General features: G+C 55.6%; 9 protein-coding genes across 9 annotated transcripts; 5 read left to right on the forward strand and 4 right to left on the reverse strand.

Annotated features, from left to right (window-relative positions):
* The first annotated feature begins 290 nt into the window (after positions 1 to 290).
* Positions 291 to 1864, forward strand: BDW47DRAFT_100258 (T6SS phospholipase effector Tle1-like catalytic domain-containing protein). The gene has a single exon (XM_024811385.1). It carries the CDS (start codon positions 309 to 311, stop codon positions 1704 to 1706), a length of 1398 nt encoding a protein of 465 aa, XP_024674973.1. The 5' UTR covers positions 291 to 308; the 3' UTR covers positions 1707 to 1864.
* A 1309-nt stretch (positions 1865 to 3173) lies between these two features.
* Positions 3174 to 4142, forward strand: BDW47DRAFT_123029 (UbiA family prenyltransferase; the record flags this gene model as incomplete). The annotated part of the gene is made up of 1 exon (XM_024815971.1): positions 3174 to 4142. The coding sequence occupies one exon, from the start codon at positions 3174 to 3176 to the stop codon at positions 4140 to 4142; it is 969 nt and encodes a 322-aa protein (XP_024674974.1).
* Positions 4143 to 4250: 108 nt separating this feature from the next.
* BDW47DRAFT_100261 (uncharacterized protein) lies at positions 4251 to 4819 on the forward strand. Its single transcript, XM_024811386.1, has one exon. It carries the CDS (start codon positions 4302 to 4304, stop codon positions 4692 to 4694), a length of 393 nt encoding a protein of 130 aa, XP_024674975.1. The 5' UTR covers positions 4251 to 4301; the 3' UTR covers positions 4695 to 4819.
* A 357-nt stretch (positions 4820 to 5176) lies between these two features.
* BDW47DRAFT_100262 (thioredoxin family protein) lies at positions 5177 to 5919 on the forward strand. The gene is made up of 2 exons (XM_024811387.1): positions 5177 to 5241; positions 5301 to 5919. Exons 1-2 carry the CDS (start codon positions 5219 to 5221, stop codon positions 5659 to 5661), a joined length of 384 nt encoding a protein of 127 aa, XP_024674976.1. The 5' UTR covers positions 5177 to 5218; the 3' UTR covers positions 5662 to 5919.
* Positions 5920 to 6309: 390 nt separating this feature from the next.
* On the reverse strand, positions 6310 to 8814 carry BDW47DRAFT_73985 (transcription factor domain protein). Its single transcript, XM_024819728.1, has 4 exons — positions 8013 to 8814; positions 7275 to 7955; positions 6740 to 7221; positions 6310 to 6667 (listed from the first exon to the last, which is right to left on the reverse strand). The coding sequence occupies exons 1-4, from the start codon at positions 8744 to 8746 to the stop codon at positions 6402 to 6404; spliced, it is 2163 nt and encodes a 720-aa protein (XP_024674977.1). The 5' UTR covers positions 8747 to 8814; the 3' UTR covers positions 6310 to 6401.
* A 404-nt stretch (positions 8815 to 9218) lies between these two features.
* On the reverse strand, positions 9219 to 12535 carry BDW47DRAFT_123034 (putative monooxygenase; the record flags this gene model as incomplete). Its single annotated transcript, XM_024815972.1, has 4 exons — positions 9219 to 10303; positions 10357 to 10557; positions 10622 to 10658; positions 11207 to 12535. 4 exons carry the CDS (start codon positions 12533 to 12535, stop codon positions 9219 to 9221), a joined length of 2652 nt encoding a protein of 883 aa, XP_024674978.1.
* Positions 12536 to 13476: 941 nt separating this feature from the next.
* On the reverse strand, positions 13477 to 15234 carry BDW47DRAFT_73997 (uncharacterized protein). Its single transcript, XM_024819729.1, has one exon. The coding sequence runs from the start codon at positions 15067 to 15069 to the stop codon at positions 13561 to 13563; it is 1509 nt and encodes a 502-aa protein (XP_024674979.1). The 5' UTR covers positions 15070 to 15234; the 3' UTR covers positions 13477 to 13560.
* Positions 15235 to 15497: 263 nt separating this feature from the next.
* On the forward strand, positions 15498 to 16463 carry BDW47DRAFT_123036 (uncharacterized protein; the record flags this gene model as incomplete). The annotated part of the gene is made up of 1 exon (XM_024815973.1): positions 15498 to 16463. The coding sequence occupies one exon, from the start codon at positions 15498 to 15500 to the stop codon at positions 16461 to 16463; it is 966 nt and encodes a 321-aa protein (XP_024674980.1).
* A 252-nt stretch (positions 16464 to 16715) lies between these two features.
* BDW47DRAFT_100268 (uncharacterized protein) lies at positions 16716 to 20811 on the reverse strand. Its single transcript, XM_024811388.1, has 2 exons — positions 17863 to 20811; positions 16716 to 17808 (listed from the first exon to the last, which is right to left on the reverse strand). The coding sequence occupies exons 1-2, from the start codon at positions 20694 to 20696 to the stop codon at positions 16737 to 16739; spliced, it is 3906 nt and encodes a 1301-aa protein (XP_024674981.1). The 5' UTR covers positions 20697 to 20811; the 3' UTR covers positions 16716 to 16736.
* Between the last annotated feature and the right edge of the window lie 121 nt (positions 20812 to 20932).

A 20932-nucleotide genomic window follows, 5' to 3' on the forward strand; every position in this document is an offset into this window, starting at 1 on the left:
GGTCGTCCTGTGCTTCGACGGCACGGGAAACAAGTTCCAAGGAGATGAATCGGACAGCAACGTGCTTAAAATATTCCGGGTGAGTGAGCAGCCCATGCCATAGAGCCACATCTTGTAGCAGCCAAAACTCACATCGCGAGCAGATGCTCGATCGTAGTGACCCGCATCAATGCCACTACTATCAGCCCGGAATTGGGACATATGTTACGACGCAGTCTCTTTCTAATCCAGGCCATATGCAGAGAGTCAAGTCGGCCTATCTCAAAGCCAAAGCCTCGGCGGTAGGGACCACCTTTGCGGACCACGTCATGGGCGGCTATAAGTTCCTCATGCGCTACCACAACCCCGGAGACGACCTGTACATCTTTGGATTCAGCCGCGGTGCCTACGTGGCTCGCTTTTTGGCGGAGATGCTGGACTACATGGGCCTCCTGGAGCTGGGCAATGAAGAGCTGCTGCGCTTCGTCTGGAAAACCTTTGCACAGTGGCAGGAGCGGACCGGGGATCAGAAGGAAAAGAATAAACAGTTTCGCTATATGGCCGCTTTCCGGGAGACGTTTAGTCGGCCGGTGACGCAGATTCGATTTCTCGGCCTTTTTGACACGGTCAACAGTGTGCCCCGATTCGAGAACCCGTGGATGCAACGTAGCAAGACCCCCTACGCGTCACGGACGTCGGCCAAGGTTATTCGCCATGCTGTGGGAATCGACGAGCGTCGGGCCAAATTCCGTCAGGATTTGATCTCCGAGATTAAACCCCAGATGCAGTCTCGACAGTCTCGAATCCGGGCGCATATGAAACGACAAGCGCGGCAACTTCACTATCAATTTACGCCCCAAGATGCGCAAGAGGACGACGACACCGAAGAAGTCAACTATTCGCTTTACCGGCCGTCTCGGCGTGGCACTCGGCCCAGAACGGCGCATTCAACGCAGGCCGAGGATAATGAGTCGACGGCGTCTGTCGCATCCATCAACTGGGACGAGGATGAAGAGGATGATGAACAAGATCTGGAAGAGGTCTGGTTCCCCGGAGCGCATGCGGATATCGGCGGGGGTTGGAAGCAAAATGAAGGTGAGGGGTGGGCCCTCAGCCATTCGCCATTGGTGTGGATGGTCCAAGAAGCTCGACGGGCTGGCCTGAGATTCAAAAGTTCCAAACTGAAAAAGTTCCAATGCTGGAACGGTCCCATCGTGGCGGAAACTCTGGACACAGAAATGAAAACCAGGGCCAATGAGCGCGCAGCTGATGTTGGCGGCGTCGCTGAGAATCCCACACAAGACCACTCGCGGGACGACGAGTTCAATGAGGCCTTGCGCCGCTCGAGCAGCGCTAAGCTGCACGACTGCCTTAAACTCGGCGACGGCCTTCCGGCGACCTCGGTGCTGTCATGGAAAATGATGGAGTTCTTCCCATTTCGGCGCATGGATCTACAAGGCGATGGGACTTGGAAACCGATCCGCTGGCCGCTCCCCCGTGGAGAAGTGCGCGACATGCCCCAAGACGCCCAGGTCCATGTCTCCGTCATTCGTCGGATGCAAGACAATGACGAGTACCGACCGGGGAATCTGATTGTCGGGCGTGGTGGACGGGGGGTGCGAAAGGCCCCCAAAGACTATGGCATGGGCAGATGGGATGTGTCCAGGTATGCCGGATGTCCAGTCCGCGAAACGTACATGCGCCAAGATGTCGTAGCAGCAAGTTAGGACAGCCACGCGGAATAAATTAAGCCAATGAACACGATTCTGTCTTGAACAAGCCCCCCGGATAGGCTACACCAGGTCTAGTTCTTCATTGGGGGCGCTGGTTTCGTTTCGCGCCGTTTGCCTTGGTGTAAGAATGACAGTTGGCCCGCCAATTGTCCACTCAAATGGTCACTTCCCGAGACCTGCTATCAGACTGGGGAGGATTGCCAATTTTGGCTTGCTCCTTCTTTGACCGCTGGACTTGCATGCGCTTTGGATACTAGCGGCCAGAGACTTCCTTCGAACGCCATCAAGAGTGAACTTTCACCCCTCGTCTTGGCATATCTCGAGACGCTAAAAAACGGCGCCATGGACTCGGGATTACAAAACTGCGGAGCAATCTGCGAAAAGCCCGAATGCATCCTGTAATGTAACTCCCCGGGTATCCATCGATGGCGCATCTAGCGACTGGGCGCCCGGGGGAATTCTGGGACATCCCGGTGCGACAGAAGACAAGCCTTCTTTGATGGACAGGGCGGGGCGGCCCTGACACTGGAAGCCCAGGAGCAAGACAAGGTCTGGTATGCTTCACTGTCTTGCAAAGTTGCAACGGTCCACGCCATTCATGGACTAACTAGTTAGCTGAAAGCAAAGTACGCTCTTTCGGTGTGGTGTCCAGAGGGGATGGGCCAGACCTGTGGGGATTGTGGGTTCGCCGGGTTCTCTTTTCTGATAGACACAGGGTTAGGAGGTCGCCGATCAACGGCTTGACCAACCGAAATCATCCACCACATGGGGCAGGGGTTGATCCTGGCAAGTCGCCATGATTTGCCATCGCAAGGCCCGGTACCAGAGACCGGGAGACCACAGCTCCACCCGCCAACGGTCATGAATCAGAGGGGCCCCGCAGGTTATGTCTCAGGGCCGTAGGACGCATAATTGGGACCTTTGCGGCCCTAATCATGCAATCAGAGAGCCAGGGCTTGTCAGTCGGGTCATCGTGCATGCGCTATACCCAGCCCTGACATCTGCACTCCCCTCTTTTGGGTATGCTGGGTTCACTTCCGGGCCATGGCACTGGGATCGACAGCGGTTAACTTGATTTGTTGTATCTGCTTCCCCTGATGGGGTGTTCGGGCTCCGAGGTCTCTTTCTACATAAAGTAGGGTTTCGTAGGTAGTGTCGCTCTAGTACTTCTGGCCTGGGTTAGTCAGTGAATCCGCCATTCCGTGACAACATGTTCTGCGGATCTTGGATCAGCAGTTTGTCGGGGTTGGTTTGGAAAAGGCGTCGATCAGTAGCCGGAGGGGTAACAATAAGACGAACGTTGTTTGTGTGAGAGCTAGATGAAGCAGGTGAGAGTCACTGGCCTGGTTATTTATAGTCCTCTCTTCCTCTTCCCCAGTCCAACTCGACTTCATTCCCTCCTCACCACCACTCCAACAAAGCCTGGAAGACACAGGACCTTACTGTCTTGACCGATCCACCATGAGCCTCCACAATGAGCTCCACCTGACGGAACGTCTCCTCCGAGGCAACATCCGTGAGGGCCTGATCCTCCCCATGGTGGGGCTGCTGGCCCGCCTGTTCCCCGTCCCCGGCCTGATTCTGAGCTTGACGCTGTCCCAAGTCGTGCTTCTCCTGGTGAAGACAACCGTCTGCTTTGTGTGCCACCTATACGTATTCGAACTCATCAACCAAGTCACTTCGGTGGCCGAAGACGCCGCCAACAAGCCATATCGCCCTATCCCGTCGGGTCTGCTCAGCGTGCGTGGTGCCCACCGTCGCTGGGCCATCAGCTGGGTTGTGTGCCCCCTAGCCGCAGCATATATCTTTGGCAATGGCGCCGAATCCGGCTGGCTGTTCGTGGAGTACGAAGCGTGGACCTACTTCTGTTACGTGTGGCCACGCCCCAACAACTGGTTCTTCCGCAACGCCTTCGCCACGGTGGGCACGTACAACATGTTCCGACTGCTGGACACGGTCATCCAGAGCACCGTCCCAACATTCCCTGTGCTCCCGACCCGGGTGATCCTAGCGCTAGCCGCGTGGGTGATGGCGACAGTACAGATGCAGGAATTCCAAGACGTGGAGGGGGATCGCGCGACTAATAAGCGCACGCTCGCGGTGATTGTTGGGCCTCGTGGTGAGCGCGTCCTGCGCGCTGTGACTGCGCTGCTGGTGCTCGGCGCCGGGGCGGTGCTGCTATGCGTCACCTACACGTGTCTAGGACGCGATGTGAGTCCGGGGATGGATCGAGCGTGGCTGCTCTCGGGGATGGGATTGACCAGTGCACTGTATACGCTCTTTGCTGGGGTGGTGGGGGTTCGGCTGCATCTGGATGGGGGGATCGCGTTTGATCGCAAGACGTACAAGCGGTTCTACATGCTGGCGGCATATATGATGGTGGGATATCTGTCATTCTGGAATACGTGGGCGCGTCGGGTTGAGTGGTAAAGTCAAAAATTAATGATTCCACCTAGGTAGGAGTTAATGACACTGTGATGACGATGGATTGAGATAATTGGGTCGCATGTGTAGACAGACTTTTCTCTCCTCTTGTCTCCTTCATTGCGCTACCACTATCCTCATTCTTATCACAAAATATCCGTCAAGATGCCTCAGGACCAAAGATCTTGCAAGAAGGCTCGCCTTGACCAGAAGTCCCATGCTTCCCAAGCAGGCCACAATTCCAGTCCATCGACCATAGGACCATCCACTCCTATCGCCCCCATGAGATCAGAGCATGCTTCCGAGCACAAAACAACAGAAGAGCGTCTCAGTCGCGTCGAAGAGGTCATCCAGAACCTCATCGTAGAGAACTGCGATCTCAAAAGCCAGGTCAAAGAACAGCACAATCTTTATAAAAGACACATCATCGATATCTGGGGTGATATCAGTGCGCTCCGTGCCGAGATCAAGGACCTCCGAGATGCTCTGCAGCTGTTCGTCAACGCTCGCAGAGCTCATCGCTCGCAAGCCTTCAACACCTGGGGCGAGCTCAACTAGCGTCGAAGTTGAGTGGGGAAGTCAAGTATCAATGAGTGTAGGTAGAGACACTCTTGCAATGAAGATGGATTGATCGAATTGGGTCACATCTCTGATCTCTTCTTTCCTCTTTCTTTTAGAGTAAAATTTCTTCTCCACAGGAATATCAGCCATGCTCGTTTCAACCGATTCGAAGGAGAAGACGAGTAAAAACGGGCGTCTGCGTCCCCTTTTGTACATATGAATTGTGGAAGGCCCGTTTTAAAAGCCCTACGCCACTACTTTGCAGGGATTTTGGCAATTCCATGCAGATTCTCTACAGGGCTATATACAGCAAATAATTAATAAGTAGTCTCAGCCATGTAATCAAACCACTGAGCGAAGTGAAGATTTCCAGCCCGTGCAGAGCACAGTATAGTTATATAGTATAGTTCGTGCCTAAGGCATGTATGACATCATCGTCCCATCTCCCCGCACTCCAACCTCCAACCGTGGAGATCTGGCAACACCCACGCAGACACAGATATAAATAAAAGACAGCCACCATGCCTATCACCGAGATAACCAGGTATTCACATACATCGCTCAAAATAGTAAATTGCAATACTAAATTCATTTCCATCGCAGCCTCCAAGAACTCCTCCAAACCCTCAACGCATCCACCCCCAGCAAAGTCGTCGTCCAGGCCTCCGCGGCATGGTGTAAACCGTGCGACGCCATTGCGCCCCATGTGGACCGTTTGAGCAGCGAGTATCAGCAGAAAAAGGAGGGAGAGGGAGAGAAGAAGGAAGGCGAGAAGGAGGGGGAGGGGAAAGGAGAAGTCAGATTCGTCCGGTTCGACATCGACAGCGCAGCGGATCTGGCGCAGGAGTTGGGCGTGCGTGCTGTCCCTGCTTTTTTCTTTTTCTCGGATGGGGAGCTCGTGGATGAGTACAAGGGGGGGAGGGTGAATCTGTTGGAGGAGATGATTGGGAGGAATATTGGGTGATTTTCTTTTTTCTATCTTTGAGGGGTATGGTTTTGGATTTAAGGGGGATGGGATTTCGTGGGTATATGATCATTTCATTCTCATTATCATTATCATTATTGCTTTTGTTGTTGGTAGTGGTATTACTGTGCAGTGTTTGATGATATCCCATCTATTCTTCGCCATCCAATCCGTCCACGGGGTTAGGAAACAGATTACTTGCGGCAACACGATCCAAAACACATATCTCCCGCTATTCACACACATCAGCATCTCAACACCGAATTGAAGTTAAACTTAATGAAGACATAAGGAATAACATACCGTTGAACTCCTGCGGATACAGCCTCTTCTCCCTCTGCTCCTTCTTCTGTCGGGTCTTCTGTCTGAGGTATCCGGTCAGAGACTTCAGTGAATCAATACTACAGGTAGAAGAAGCATACTCGACGAGGGTCATCTCAGAGATGGATTCTGGCCGTGAGGATGAGCTGTTTTGAGAGGTTGACTCGGGGGTGGACTTCTTCTTGTGGAGGGTGTGGAAGAGGGTCATTTTTTTTGATATCTTAGATATTTAAGTAGGAATGATTGTAATGGTTATGATTATGAGTTTAGAATGAATTTAGATATTCGTTGATTTGATCTATTCAACTACAGACAAGAGCTTGGCTTGCTATATTTATATCTTTGTTCCTCTGTATACATGTGCTCAGTGGCGTGGCCACGGCCGATGGCCGACGCCTCCGTCTCCGCCGACGGCCGAGCTACACGGTCGCCGAGCCCGGCGGAGAGTTGACAACCTGCAGCACATGCTGCGGCAGCACAAAAGTCTGCTCGAGACCCACCCAGTGGATCGCATCCAGTCGAGTCAATCCCAGTCGAACCATCGGAAAGCTTACGCTTTGACACCGCAGCACGCGCAGCCACGAATCCACCAGCTGCTTTCCTTTAACAGCCCGCTCGGCATTGGGCGCCTGCACGAGCAGCAGCAGCGCAAAGTTGGACACCGTCGCAAAGCCGATCCGGGACCCTATTCGCTCACTTAGCTTACGTTCGGGTGAGGGTTGTGCTGCGTCAGGAGTAAGAAATAAGAAAAACGTACAGGAATACCAAAACCCCGTAAAGTCGCTCGGGGTCAGACGTCGTGTGAAGTTGATCACGATCGAGGCACACCGCTCCGCGGCGTTCAGCGTCGTCTCGCCCGTATCGTGGTCCGTCAGCTCCACCACCGCCGGGAAAGACTCCAGGTCGGGCATGACGATGCTGTCCAGGATGGATGTGTCGTCCAGGTCTAGGGCGGTCGGTTCCGCGGGCATCTCGTCTAGGTCGAAGATGAGCGGCGGACTGGACGAGCGTGCCATCGGCCGCAGTAGTGCCCGGTACACGTAGAGAACCAGGATCAGGTAGGCGAAGTGGATTGACGTCGGGTAGGGCGCTAGTCCGCTAACGGACTTGTTCCAGTTGGGCAGCCGGAAGCTCTCTGGCAGCGACGAGTACCACTCGTTAAGCTTTTCCAGGAGCGGCCGCCCCGTCTCATGCGAGGCGCCGAACCGCTCTGACAGGAATTGCGACGCGCGCAGCGTGCTGATCGGTCAGTACAGAAGAAGAAGAACAATCCAACGGTGGAGAAAACGTACTAGAACGATTCGTAGATGTGCTCCGCAATCCGAGACAAATCCACCAGGTAGCGGAATGGCACAGGGTCTGGCGAGGGCTGCACGGCCGACGAGGACGATGACGCCCCGCGGGCGCGGTACAGGAAGTCCGCGCCATCCAGCTCGCTGACGTCCCACTCGCCGCGATGGATGTAGGACGGCCGTCCCAGCAGCAGACTGCGCCATTTGTCCTCAGCGTAGACGGCCCACCACAGCCGACGTCGCAGGCGCTTCTCCCACGTCGGAATGCCCCACATGCGGCATTCGATGTGGAGACCCAACGACTCGGCCAACCCCACGAGACTGCCGACCCAGGACCAGATGAACGGCGAGTCGGCCGTGCTGGCCCGCGCCTCGTCCAGCGGCTTGTGCAGGTACAGGAGCCCCGCCTGCAGCACCGACAGGTGCGGCGTGTGAATCTCTTCGGCGACCAGCTCGTATGTCATGCGCCAGAGCCGATCGACCGGGGGGACGTTGTACGTGTGCAGCACGCAGAGGTAGTCATCATGGCCGGCGAACGGCAGAGCTGCCGCGTAGACGGCTGCCAATAAATGCACGGGGGTGTTCTCCAGCGCCCATTGCTCCGGCATCGAGCACGTTGGGGTCAGCCCCAGCTGGGAGCGGGAGATGAGCGGCAACGCCGGGAACACGTATTTGACAAATCTACGCCATTAGCCTTCACATCCCTAATCAACGCCGTCAGGGGGGAGGGATACCTACAGAGAAACCAAACGTTGGCCACAGTCCAAGGGCACGAGACGATTGAGCTCCTCGCGCGTGGCACCATCGGCCGTGCGACAGGAAGTCTCGCTCTTGGCCGTGGCCGCCAGATCGTCGGCGGCGATCATAAAGTGCACCGGGATCTTGTCGTAGGTTGGCACACCACCGGCATTGCGGAAGTGCACCTTGTAAAACCCCTTGACACCGCCGTCGTCGAACGAGCAATGGCGCAGAAGCCAGGGGTCGGACTCGGCGGAGGCGCCGAACAGCTGCGCCGAGAAGCCCTCGAGCTGATCCAGGCTCTGAACGAACTGGGTGACCGAGGGACCCGCCACCATATGACCCGACAGCGCAGGCGAGGCACCACTAGCGTCCGGGAGATCTTCAAGGTGAGCGAATGCCGGCCGGGGGGGGTTGACACCCCCGGGCCTGGGGGACTGGGCCCGCGAGGTAGGCGCGGTAGGCGCGGGTTCAGCGCCGGGGGTTTCCTCCCATGCCGAAGACGGTCGTTGGCGGGACACGGGTGAGTCCACAGAGCTAGTTCGGACATTCGTCTGCCCTAATGAAGACCCCCGACGCAATCTTTTGGGCGGCGGAAGGTCGAAACTGCAGGGGAGATCGGCGGAGCGACACCGCAGACACGGCAGACCGTCTTCGGTCTGGCATCCAAGCTTTCTCTCGCGGCATTGATCACAGGGGCGATGGCGCTTGGAGCGATAGGGACGGGGTGACATGATCAGGGGCGAGGGCCCTCATCGCATGACGGCTTAACGGTATGGGAAAAGAGGGGCAGGGGGTGAGGTGTGTCTCAAGATGAAGCTGAAGAGGAGAAGATGACGCCGTTGGCCGACGCCCGACGACCGGATGACTCAGCCTTTCGGCGAACTGGCCGATCATGTACATTACAGTTATGAATCATGCATGATAATTCGTGCGCACAATTATTTTCGTCCCTATCTTTTACAACCAGTTCCATACTTTTGTAAAGGGAATATATCTCGACTCATCCTGATCTAGGCTCTATTGAACAGCAATTCAAACAAGAACGGTGGGCAATACCCAAACAAAGTCGAATATTCATAACTCGTGCGAATATATACTTCACGCCAGCTTAGCATCTCCAGCTGGCCTTCGAGTCATCAGCATCGAAAAACCACACATTGATAGTGAAACGAAAGGAGGAAGAGCAAAGAAAAATGAAGCAGCCTACGCAAAGTACTCATCAAACTTCTCCTGCGTCACCCGCACACAATCAAACCCATAAATCCCCCTCTGCACGTCCGCATCAGCCCACTTATCCGGCACCGGCCCCTTCCCCTGTCGCAAGGCCGCAAACTGCTGATCGCGCTGCTTCTTAGCAGCCCCATCACCGAGGTGCAAAGCGCGGCCAGACTCCGCCGCCAAGGCGACCAGCGCATAGGCACGGTCTTTGCGCACCTTCTCGTACACTTTCAGGGCACGGTTCACGGAGGCCGGAGTGCAGTCTGGGATGCGCGACAGGGCTTCAGCCAGGACGGCGCCGTCCTCAATGGCCTGGGCAGCGCCCTGGTTCATGTGCGGCAGGGTGGGGTGGCAGGCGTCGCCGAGGAGAGCAACGCAGCCGTGCACCCAGGTCGGGAGGGGGTCGTGGACGCGCAGCTTCCACTCGCAGACTTCGCCCTCGGGGACGTAGTTGAGCATGCGCTGCACGAGCGGGCAGAAGTCGCCGAAAACGGAGAGCATGGTGGACTTCGACCCGCGCGTGGTGTATGTTGCGTTGGTGGCGGCTGCGAAGTGCGTGTCGGGCTGCGCGGTCGATATGTTGTAGATCGTGTTGTTGGAGACTGGGTATGCGATGATGTGCCGCTTTTCGCCGATCCACCGCGTGACCCGGTTGCTGTTGATGAGCTCGAGGAGCTCCGGGTCGTGCTGTGCTTGATCACGGTGGATGAGAATCCGGTATGCTGCCTGGTGCGTGTCTTGGATGCCGACCTCGATGCCTAGCTCCTGAAGCATCGCCACCCGCGTGTTACTCTTGATACCGTCCGCTCCTAATAAGATGTCGACTTCCATCCGATAGGATGGCTGGGTCGTGTCGCGCGGCACCGCCGTGAAAGTCGGGCGCAGGCCAAACGACTCGATCTGCTCGGCGGTCGTCGCGAAGTGAAAATGGATCTGGTCCGGGTGGCACAGACAGCCCTGGTACAGGCCGTTTGCCAATGACGCGCGGTGACCCACCATATGCTTGTATCCGTAGGTTTCTTCAATGTAATGCAGTGGCACGTAGGCCAGCTCGGCATTGGAGGCACCGACTGTTCTCTGTCAGTACCTCTCCCCCATCGATCGAACAGGACTTCTACTATACCCCGTACGCTTGTGTCCTCGATATTAACGGCTTCTTTCTCAATGGCTTTCCATACCCCTAAGCCGTCTAGCACGCGTGCCATGTTGGGAGCCAATTGGATGCCTGCCCCGACAAACCCCAGGTCGGGGGCATGCTCATAGACGTGAATATCTTTGAAGCCCTTTTGCGCCAGTGCCAGAGCGGTGGTCAGACCACCCATGCCTAGAGTGTGGTCAGCTCTCATGACCGGATTGATACTAATAGTGAGTGATATAGTGGGACATACCGGCGCCAAGAATGGCGACCTTGAGGTCTTGAGGGGACTGCGCCATAATCAATCTAGTCAATGGTATTTAAAATGTATCAGAGGGGAGAATTAAGTGTTAGTCTAACTATACGATCGCAAAAGCTGATCGAATATGTAGAAAGAAGACTCGAGCCTCTATTAAGTCGAGTCGAGAAACGCGGCAAAAGACATAGCCGTTCCCACCTTCCCCACTCCCCACACTTCGTCTCTCCCCACATCGGCGTATCTGCCGTGGGATCGCTCGAGTACCGATGGCGAATCTACATCAGGCTATTGTGTATGATGGAGGATGCGCGTAGAAGAAATGTTATACCGAGGTGGCAATTATGTTATTATCACATTAAATAATGTAGGATGGCAGCACTATGATACAGGAATCCCACTCGTATGCCTTGCGCATGTTGTCTCCACCATCGCCTAGTCCCGTCCTCAACGCCTCACTTGAATGAATCTATAGGTCTCCATTGGTCGCATGGAACAGCGACGACGTCTTTTATACTGATAATTGAAAACCAGGAAATTGTACAAATCCATTTAGATGGACTCGCCAAGGGCGTTGATCACCTCACCGACGGGAACACCCAGCGCGGGCAGACCCAGACCGGAGACGAGGTCCGCCACGGCAGGCGCCAGGCGAACGAGGAGCAGCTCACCGTCCTCACCAACGACGGTGAGAAGGCAGCCGACGACGGGGCCCAGATCGTGGACGAGCTCGCCGACGGTGGCAGCGGAACGGATGACCTCTCCGACAGGCTCAGCCAGGGTGGTCAGACCAAGACCGGCGACGAGCTCGGCAACGGGACCGCTGAGGCGGACAAGCAGAATTTGCAGATCGTCGCCCACAATGCGCAGGATGCAGTCGACGACGGGGGCAATATCCTCAAGGAGGCCGTCCTGGCGCTTCAGGCTCTTGCCGACAGCGCCGATGAGGTTACCGACGGGGTTGGCAATCGAGGGCAGACCCAACCCCTTGAGGAGGCCCGCAAGGCCAGGGTCCAGGCGGATGAGGAGGTATCCAGTATCTTGGCCGACAACGGTGAGGAGGCATTCGATCGGGTCGCCCAGGTCGGCGATGAGCTCGCCAACGGTGGCCGCTTCCTTGATGACCTCGCCGACAGGCTTTCCCAGGCCGATGAGACCAAGGCCCTCAAGCAGATGCGTCACAGCAGGGCTAAGGCTGACGAGGAGCTTCTGTGAGTCGAGACCAATAACGGTAAGGAGGTTGTTGGCCTGAGGGCCGAGGTCCTGGATGAGATGACCAGTGCCATGGCAGCCTTCCTCGTCGCAGGGTTCGGGCTTATTGCCGCAGGTAGCACAGCCGCCTTCATGATCGTCATCATCCTCATCGTCATCATCCTCATCGTCGTCATCCTCATCGTCGTCATCCTCATCGTCGTCATCCTCATCGTCGTCGTTGTCGCCCTCATCATCGCCTCCCTGGTGAGGCGGCTGCTCCGGAGTGGTGGGAGTGTCGACAGGAGGGCTGGGCACAGCAGGGGGAGTTGGAACTCCGGTTGTAGCAGGAACCTCAGGGGTAGTAGGGGCACCAGGGCCGCCAGAACCACTAGGAGCGGGAACTGAAGACTCCTCAGGAACAGTAGGAGCACCAGGGGCACCAGGGGCAGGAACCGAAGGCTTCTCGGGGACAGTAGGAGCACCAGGGCCGCCAGGAGCGGGAACCGAAGGCTCTTCAGGGACAGGAGCACCAGGGCCACTGGGGCCACCAGGCACACCAGGAACGGCGACGGGAGGAGGGCCGGAGGGGGTCTCGGGCTCAGGAGTGCCCGTGCTGGGAACGGAGGGAACTCCAGGCTCGTCGTCGCAAGACGAGCAGGCGCAAGGGCAGCCCGAACGAGCAGCAACCTCATCGCGTGCCTGGACGAGAGACCCCATGGGGCTCGCGACAGCGCACGCTGCCATTGCGATGGCGGTCAGGATGGACGCCTTCATGTTTGTGTGAAACGGTATAAAAGACTCGAGAGAACGTGGGGAGCAGGGTATCTGCTCAAAGAGGGACAAGGAAAGAAAGAGAAGCTTGAGATAATGAACGACTAGGAGAAAGAGCCTGACGAAAAGTGCTGGTTTGGGGCGTATTTATATTCCTTTGAGGACGACGGTTCTCCTATCCCCCCCTCCTCTCTCTCTCTCTTTCTCCTTTTCCTTTTCCTTTTCCAATTTTCCCTCAATTCGATTGAGCCAACTTCATTTGCCAAGGTGTGACTATACTGGACCATGTCGAGAGCCACTTAGCCGGCTGTATTCTTAGCAACAAGAAGACAAACGTTGGCTGTCCAGTGACAGTGAATGGAGAGCCTAGATCGAGTCCTGAAAGTTTAGGGATTGACAAATGCAGATCCACCTGACTGCTTTGACGACTTCCCCGGCCCACACTCCATTCGTCTCCAGGATCCCTGTGGCTCCACTGGTCGTCAATGGTTCTCGAGTCGAGCCTTTATGCATGCACAGATAGCGTGCCACAAATGCCCTAGTGACAGGGATCAACTACCGAGTTGAAATTAAAAGGCTATCAGATCAAAGAAAGCCGGGATTGTTGGCGCATCGGCAGCGTTCCAAGTCGTGCGTCCGATGGGCACCCGCCTGCATAGTGCATACACTATTGATGGGGCGTACATGAACGTCCCGACCCGAGTTGACAGATCACTTAGGTAGTTCCTTTGGAGCTTAATCTCCGATCTAGCAAACAGGGCTGTAGTCGTTGGTCGAGACTCTGAGAACCTGTTTTTTTCCATGTTTGTTTTTTTCTTATTGCGTTGGGATAGGGAGCTGAGTTCCCCCAAGCCGGGGCTTCCACCTCTCAGCGTTTCCGGAGAACCGATCCGGCCTATCCGGGCGTCCACTCTCGTGTAGATCGAGAAGATCTGTATCAAACACAGGCAGATGATGTTCGTGAGAATTTGTCAATGCTCATCGCCAGGTGGGGGGGGCTGGGGCAGGGCTCCCCAGTACCTCCGGCCCTTTCCATTCGGCATCGAGGCATCGCGACACTCGGGGTGCTTATAATCCTCTATGGTCCCCAGCGGCCAGAGAGGCACCATGCAGATCTCATTGTCGGGACACTTTCCGCATTCCTTCCAAGTCGTCCATGACAAGTAGTCAGTCAGCTCCTGGAGTTGGGCGATAGCCATCGGGTAGTCCGATTGACTCCACACATCCACCAGAGTAGTGCAAATGGACCTGGCTACGGAACGTACTGCATGGGCAGCGAGCCCTTTTTGTGGTGCTTCTGCAGGGATGAAATGAGAGGAGCATCGATCGACCTCATGCGAAGTATTTCGGTCGTCGTAGTCGATGAATGGACTAAGGCTACCTTCGACTTCCTCCTGGAGTTGACTCATGGTTGTGAGCTGTCCAGACGTCATATACCGCAGATCGCGCCCGTATCGCTCCACCACCATATCCGCAATAGCCTGCCAGTCGAATGAAGGCTCCTGTGGGTCGTGATCGAGGATAAGCCGGCTGAGGTCTTGCCGAATGGGGTCGAGGTCTTGAGAAGGGACATGGGTCAGTCGAGGATACATGACACCAGTATCTTCAGATTGGCGGAACAGATCCAACCCATAGGCAAACGCCGAGACGAAATGATCATAGTTGAGGGCAACTCGACGGCCCCCAATACCGCCGTATCTCGACGCGGCGGCCTTGTACCAAAGTCTGGCCCCACCGAGCTCGTTCCCCTGGCCTGTCCCATTTCCACCACTTCCATTTCTTTGTCTCCCTTTCGTATTCCCTTTCACTCGGGTGACACGCACGACATTCAGGTCTCGTCCAAAGTCACACAGAATCACCTCGAACCCTGCCTCCATACGAAGCAACCCATCGAGTCGACCGTTCCACACCTTGCGTGCCATTTGACACGCGAGATCCGCCCGTTCACGCTCTAGCATCGTCGGGCGACCGTGCAGTTTATCGTCGAATAAGATCCGATCCTGGGAGTCCAAGGTCCCGTTGTCGGTTTTCGCGGCCGACATGCCGTCGACATACAGCAGTCGCAAGTTTTTGGTCGTAGTATAGGTGTGCAACCATCCTCTCTGGTGTGGATCTTCTTCTGACTCCGGTTCTTGGGTCGACTGCAGCGGCTTCTGAGAGCGACCGCGTGGTTGGTCAGGGGGTGGTTGAGGGCCATGTGGGAATGGTTTTGTGAAGATCAGAGCATGTTCTGGCTCGAAAGCGAGCCACTCCGTTCCATTGACTGGTCCAGGGCTTGTGTTCCCGTGGTAAAGTTGCGTCCCTGCAGGCACGGAAGCCAAAAAGAAGGACATGCCGTTGTGGTGCAGTGAGGAACCCCATTGCCGCATGGATGAATGGACGGCGTTGAAGATATGGTTGGCGTTCGCTGGGAATCTGTCCTCGGCTGCTGAAACACCGACAGCAAGGCCGGACAGAAAGTACAATGTCCTTATCCACATGGTGAATAGTGGGCTAATGGACGGTGGTTGTTTTTGTGGACTGGGGCAGATTGATAAGATGAGGTTCTCCTGAGTGAGAAACAGCAGTGCGGGGGATACAACCTGTCTCACCGACCAAGATGACTGTCAGACATGAGACAAAATATTTAAACTTGCATCATGCCATTAAGCTAAGAGCCAATAGCGTCACCAGTAAGCAGTAATATGTAAATGTGAGAATTCAATTAAGTTGAAGCGAAAGCGATTTGTTGATCTTGATAAGATAGCGCATGTAAACTCCACTATGCCTGATGACTCACTATGCACAGCATAACCAACCCAATCCGTCAATGAAGTCATATTCCCTTCTCCAACATCAACAAACCCATCACATCACTACCTCCTCTTTATCTAACTCAATACCTACCTAAGGTAACTAATCAAACAACATGCGCACCCTCCTCCTCACCCTCGACGCCTTCAACACCCTCTTCCACCCCCGCCCCTCAATCCCCGCCCAATACGCCTCCGTCGCACACGCTCACGGCCTCCCCCGCACACAAATAACGCCCGAACGCATCCAATCCGCCTTCAAAGCAGCCTACAAAGAAGCCTCCAAATCACACCCAAACTACGGCCGCGACGCCGTTCTCCGCGGTCAGTACGGCGGTCCGCGCCAATGGTGGGAAGACGTCGTGCGGAGTACTTTCACGCGCGCCCTAGACAATCCCCCATCCCACTCAACCAACTTGCCGGAGGGTCTCATCCCGGCTCTTCTTGACCGTTTTGCGAGTAAAGATGGGTATGCGCTTTATGATGACGCGGGGGATTTTATTGCGCGGATGCGGCGGGCGCGATATGGGACTAATGGTAGTAGCGCTGGGTTAGAGAAGAGGGGGGGAAAGAGGCTCGGCCCGTTCGACCGCGTCTTTGTTGGCGTGGTGTCGAATTCTGATGATCGCATTTCTGTTGTCTTGGAGTCACTGGGCGTGAGGGTTGGGCGCTGTCGTGCGGATGAAGATATCACTAGTGGGAGGCTTCCTGGGTTTGAGGAGAGAGGTGGTGGATTGACCCCTGGTGAGGAGGGTGACGAGGGGCGCGACAATGATGTCGATCTGGTCGTTACGAGCTACGAGGCAGGCGCTGAGAAGCCTAATCGTCGGATCTTTGACGTTGCGCGGCGGCAGGCTGGGCGGATGGCGTTGGCTGTGGATGGGGGTGATAGTGAGAGTGCGGATGAGGACTGGACGTGCGTGCACGTTGGAGACGACTTGGAGAAGGATTATCGGGGTGCTATTGCGGCTGGATGGGGGGCTTATTATATCCCTAGGGAGGGGGATAGTGAGGCTCCAGAGGGGGTGCGGGCTGTGCGGTCGCTGGTAGATCTGATTCCGGCGTTAGAGGATTATAAATGAGTGAGCGTGTAGAGTTGTAGAGATGGGATTGTGCGCTTTGAGGTGAATCCATCGATAGAGTTTCTTTGAACGGCTGGTAAGTAGATAGACCAGACCTTTGTGTAAGATAGAAAGATTACATGCTGGCATGTGGTATATTCAGAAGCACGAGTCCAACTCCTATCTTGACAGTAAGGATAATCTATACATATAGCGCCATAACCCCATCCCAAATCAAATCACCCAAACACCAAGCAAAAAAACAAATTACATGCAACCCATAAAGTAAAGAAATCACTCCCACTGACCACCCCCTCCCAGCGCTCCCAGCCGGTTATTCGAGTGCTTGCTCAGCAACGCAGTGATATTCGACCCGCCGCGGTTCTTAGAACGGAGTGCCTTCTCGCGCTCTTTCTCGCGCGCTGCCGTATAATAGTTGACTGCACCGCCCTTCTTTCCTCCCACAGGCGGCTTGGACACCCGCTTGGAAGAGTCCGACGTGGTCGACGTCGACGACGATGACGAGCCGGTCGTGGTTTTCCGGAGCATCGGGGGTCGGAAGCCAAAGCTGGGAGCCTGGTTTCCACCAGGGCCTGTGTGGAAGGCGAAGCGGTTGTTTGATGAAGAGGTGGCGGAGTTGGAGGAGGCTTGTCGGAGGAGCGCGAGACGGTCGACCACGGGGCCCTTGGTGCGACGAGGATGGTGAGAAGGTCCTGCGGGCTGTTCTTCCGTCTGGTTGGGGGATTGACCCTCGCTAGTTGTGTTGTTTCCTTCATCGCCTATGGGCTCCTCAACGTCGTCCATTGATGCGTCCTCGTGGAAAGAGTCGTATTCAGGACGCTCTGTCAAGAAGGACACTGTCTCGCGAACCTCGGCCAGTGTGGCAGGCTTTTTGGACAAGGCACTTGCTGGCTTGCGACGGAGATGAGGCGGGGGTCGGTTGTTGATGTCTTCAGCAGAAGGCTCAAGCGGCCTCTTTCGTTTGTTGCTCTCTTCGGCGGTGTCCTGCTGTCCTGGAGCCGCAGCCGCGGTCTGCGACGAAGATTCCTGAGACTGGCTGTTTTCCTCAAAGTTCAAGAAGTCCAATTCAAGATCATCGTCGTCATCGTCGCGGTCCTCGACAGCTTTGAAGAATGCGGCTTTCTTGGGGTTCTCGGCAATCTCGCCGACCTTACTGTCGGCGAGGAGAGCCTTGCGCATCCGGGCAAACTCTCTCTGCTTCTCCCGCCGACGTGCCATGAGTTCATCGTCCGAGTCGTCCAGATCCAGGTCGTCGTCGTTGTTCTTCCGGCGTCGGAGAGCTCCGGTCGTGATATCCTTCAGCAGCTTGGCAACTTGCTTTTCGTCTGCGTTTCTCTGGTGTAGCCTGTAGGGAAGTAAGCGCATGCACGGTTAAGGGTGATTTATACGGATCACATACGCATTGAGAGCGGCCAGCTGTTTCTCATCAACAGTCTCGCCACTGTTGTCGTTGATCATCTGGCGATCAAACATGTTTTCTTCATCGTCGTCGTCATCGCTGGCACCTCCCAGACCGGCGTACTCATCGTCAGATTCTTCGGCTGCCTCTTCAACGACCTCTCTGGCCTTGCTCTTCTTTTTGTCAAAATCAGATGGCTTCTTGGCTGCCTTCTTCATGATATTGAATGCACTAGCATCAACTTCAAAGTCGCCCTGATCTTCGTCTTCATGCTCTTCGTCAGCCTCCTCCGCTTCCTCATCCTGTTCTACAACCATAGACAGGTCCGCTACCTTGCCCCGGCGGAGAGCCTTCTTCTTCCGCTGAGCGATTGGTGAGGCATTCCGAGACTCGCTCCGGTCGATACGGACGGTCTCAATGGTCGACGTTGGAGTGCCCAGGAACCTCTTTGACGGATCGAACGGCGAAAGCACGAAACCTTCATCCTGAGTAGGGTCTGGGACCTGGGAGAAATAAGACATCCCTCGAGGAGCAGGCGACTCTGATACACGAGTCACGGATTCGCTGTAACCCGCCAGCAAGTCTACCGACTGAGCCCGCTGTTCCTGGCTGTCTTTGATGATTGCCGGTGAGTCCGGTCCTTGGTTATCGAGCATCTGCGCAGGGTCGGGAAGCGAAAGAGGGATAGTGGGTATGGTGGACGGATCCTGCTGGCTTCCTTGCTGGCTTCCACCCAGGGTTCCTGCAAACGCCTGAGTCAAACTCATGGTCTTGTCATCAGACGGCAGGCCAGGGATCTGTGGTCGTTCCACCGAAGTTACTGCTGAGACGATTGGCTTCACGGGCGTTGCTGGTACTTGTTCTTCGTCCTCGTCATCACTGATAACTCGGGTAGGTCGCTTACGCCTCTGAGTAGGCACCTCGACCTCCTGGTCCGACATGACTTCTGACTGGTTATCATCAGAATCATCATCCTCGCCAGCCTCGGAATCAATCAGGCCGCCCTCCTTCTTGCCACTTCCATCTTCGTCCTCCTCGCCTTCGTCTTCATCTTCGTCATCACCCTGTGCTAGCTCATCGTCAGAACCAGAAAGCTGATAATCGTCATCGTCGTCATCATCGTCCGGAGCATCGCGACGCTTAGCCGCCTTCTCCTTCTTCGCGATCTCTTCACCCTCCAGCCGTGCCTTCTCCACGAGATTCTCGATCTCATCCTCCATAGCGGCACGCTCCGCGGCCGTCTCGACGTGGATTCCTTTATCTCTCAGTTCCTGTATCCTTTGGCTCCGCTCCTTAAGAGCCTGCTGTCTGGCTTTGTATAGCATCTGTGCGGAGAAGTCTGCCATACTCGGTGTCGATCGGCGGGTAGGCGAAGTGAGGTGCGCCAAGGCTCTAAAAGTGGTCATAGAGGAAGGCTCCTGTGCGCGTCTGAGGGGGAGGTTTTCGAACGCTGCGTACCGGCGGCATTTCGCGGGAGAGGTGATGATTTCCAACTCGTCGTCGGAGTCCTGGTTCGCGGCGACCTGTTGACGGGAAAGATTCACTTGGACTGGGGCTTTCTTGGGCGTGTTCTTCGATTTCTCAAGCGGTGGGTCGGCAGACTGGAGCTCTGCCTGTCCAACGATGGGATTCTCGGGCTGCGGTGGCGGAAGCACGGTGTTCTCGCTCTGGACCTCCTTGGCTGGACCATCAGTGACTTGCTCGGTGGAAGGTTTGTCGGCTGGCCCCAAGACAGGCGAAGTCTGCGGCGTCTCTTTATTCTTCTGCGCCTCGACGTCTGACGAGTGTTGCGAGCCATCCGCAGAGGAACTATCATGCGACGGACCAGGCGCACCAGAATCCTTCGGCTGCATGAAATTGAACCGCGCAAAGAAGCTCTCCTTAGTAATCTTCTTCTTAGTCTGAGCCTGATGAGCCAGCTGCATATTTCGGCTCATGCGCTGCGTTTCCCGATTCATATCCTCCAGCGCCTTCTTGCTCGCCTTCCGGGCGGGGCGAGACTGCTGCGTTAACTTGCGCGCAGCACCACCGTCATCCGCACTATCCTCCTCGTCAAGGCCGATCTCCGAGCTGAACTCCTCGTGTCGTCTCGCAATTGCGGCTTTCTTCTCAGCTTCGAGTCTCTCCTTTTCTTCGCGCTCCTTCCGCTTTTGAGCCACAAGGGCCAGAAAACGCGAGTTGCCTCTTGGTCGCGAGTCCTCGTCGTTGTCGGTATCTGCGTCGGGGGCTCCATTCTGAGGACTATTCGGAGCGGAAGACACGAACAAGGGCGAATCGTCGCGGCGGGCCCGACGCGACGAGCGATCCGACATAGCGTCAGGTTCGGGGGTTGTATTCGCAGCTCTCCTCCTCGGTCCAGCCTTGGGAAGATCATCATCATCATCATCACCGTCACCATCGGAAGACATTACCTCGTCTGCAGCAGTGTCACGAGGATTGTCGTCCGTCTCCCCTTTATCTTCACGGAGGGCCTTCGACACCCTCTCAAACGCAGTCTCTCTCGAACCACCAGCGTTACCAGTCTGCGATTGAGCCTGCATACGAGCCGCCATGCGTCCCTTGGGCATCACAATATCCTCCTCCTCGTCGGCACTAGAATCCGAATCCAAATGCATGCCAAATTGAGGTCGTTTCGGGACTGATTGATTTTCATTGTGTGTTGGTTTCGGAGATTCTTTTTCCTGTGTCGATGCTTTCTTCCCACTGTCGGACTCGGAATCGCTGTCGAATGCAGCCATCATGGCCTTGATCTTTTGTCCTGGTGTGAGCATCATGGGCGAATTCGCGGTTGGCGACGCGGCGCGCGTCGACCGCGGCGTCGATGGGGACGACATTATGTGTTAGGATGTGGTGGGAGAATTGGGCATTAATTAGGATGAACCAGCATGTGGGAAATTTATGAGGGTTTGACAAGTTCAAATAAGGGTATCAAGTAGGTGTAGAAGTAAATTCCAAGGTCGTGCTGGTCGTTGGCATGAGTATGGACGGGGAAGAATCCAGCCAGGGCGGAGAATCCAACCCGTCTCGCTCCCGCACGACGCGCCGCGTCCTGACCGCGTATCTGCTTATC

Source organism: Aspergillus candidus, assembly GCF_002847045.1.
Source record: "Aspergillus candidus strain CBS 102.13 unplaced genomic scaffold BDW47scaffold_6, whole genome shotgun sequence".
In the NCBI taxonomy this organism is placed as follows: domain Eukaryota; kingdom Fungi; phylum Ascomycota; class Eurotiomycetes; order Eurotiales; family Aspergillaceae; genus Aspergillus; species Aspergillus candidus.

Bases quoted from the DNA above. Each gene is read 5' to 3' on its own strand.
- BDW47DRAFT_100261 (XM_024811386.1), top strand. From the start codon at position 4,302: ATGCCTCAGGACCAAAGATCTTGCAAGAAGGCTCGCCTTGACCAGAAG.
- BDW47DRAFT_73997 (XM_024819729.1), bottom strand. From the start codon at position 15,069: ATGTGGATAAGGACATTGTACTTTCTGTCCGGCCTTGCTGTCGGTGTT.
- BDW47DRAFT_100258 (XM_024811385.1), top strand. From the start codon at position 309: ATGGGCGGCTATAAGTTCCTCATGCGCTACCACAACCCCGGAGACGAC.
- BDW47DRAFT_100268 (XM_024811388.1), bottom strand. From the start codon at position 20,696: ATGTCGTCCCCATCGACGCCGCGGTCGACGCGCGCCGCGTCGCCAACC. The intron at 17,809-17,862 runs GTATGTGATCCG...ACTTCCCTACAG, and splicing joins CAGCTGGCCGCTCTCAATGC to GCTACACCAGAGAAACGCAG.
- BDW47DRAFT_73985 (XM_024819728.1), bottom strand. From the start codon at position 8,746: ATGTCACCCCGTCCCTATCGCTCCAAGCGCCATCGCCCCTGTGATCAA. The intron at 7,222-7,274 runs GTACGTTTTCTC...CTGACCGATCAG, and splicing joins CACATCTACGAATCGTTCTA to CACGCTGCGCGCGTCGCAAT. The intron at 6,668-6,739 runs GTACGTTTTTCT...GTGAGCGAATAG, and splicing joins TACGGGGTTTTGGTATTCCT to GGTCCCGGATCGGCTTTGCG.
- BDW47DRAFT_100262 (XM_024811387.1), top strand. From the start codon at position 5,219: ATGCCTATCACCGAGATAACCAG. The intron at 5,242-5,300 runs GTATTCACATAC...TTTCCATCGCAG, and splicing joins CCTATCACCGAGATAACCAG to CCTCCAAGAACTCCTCCAAA.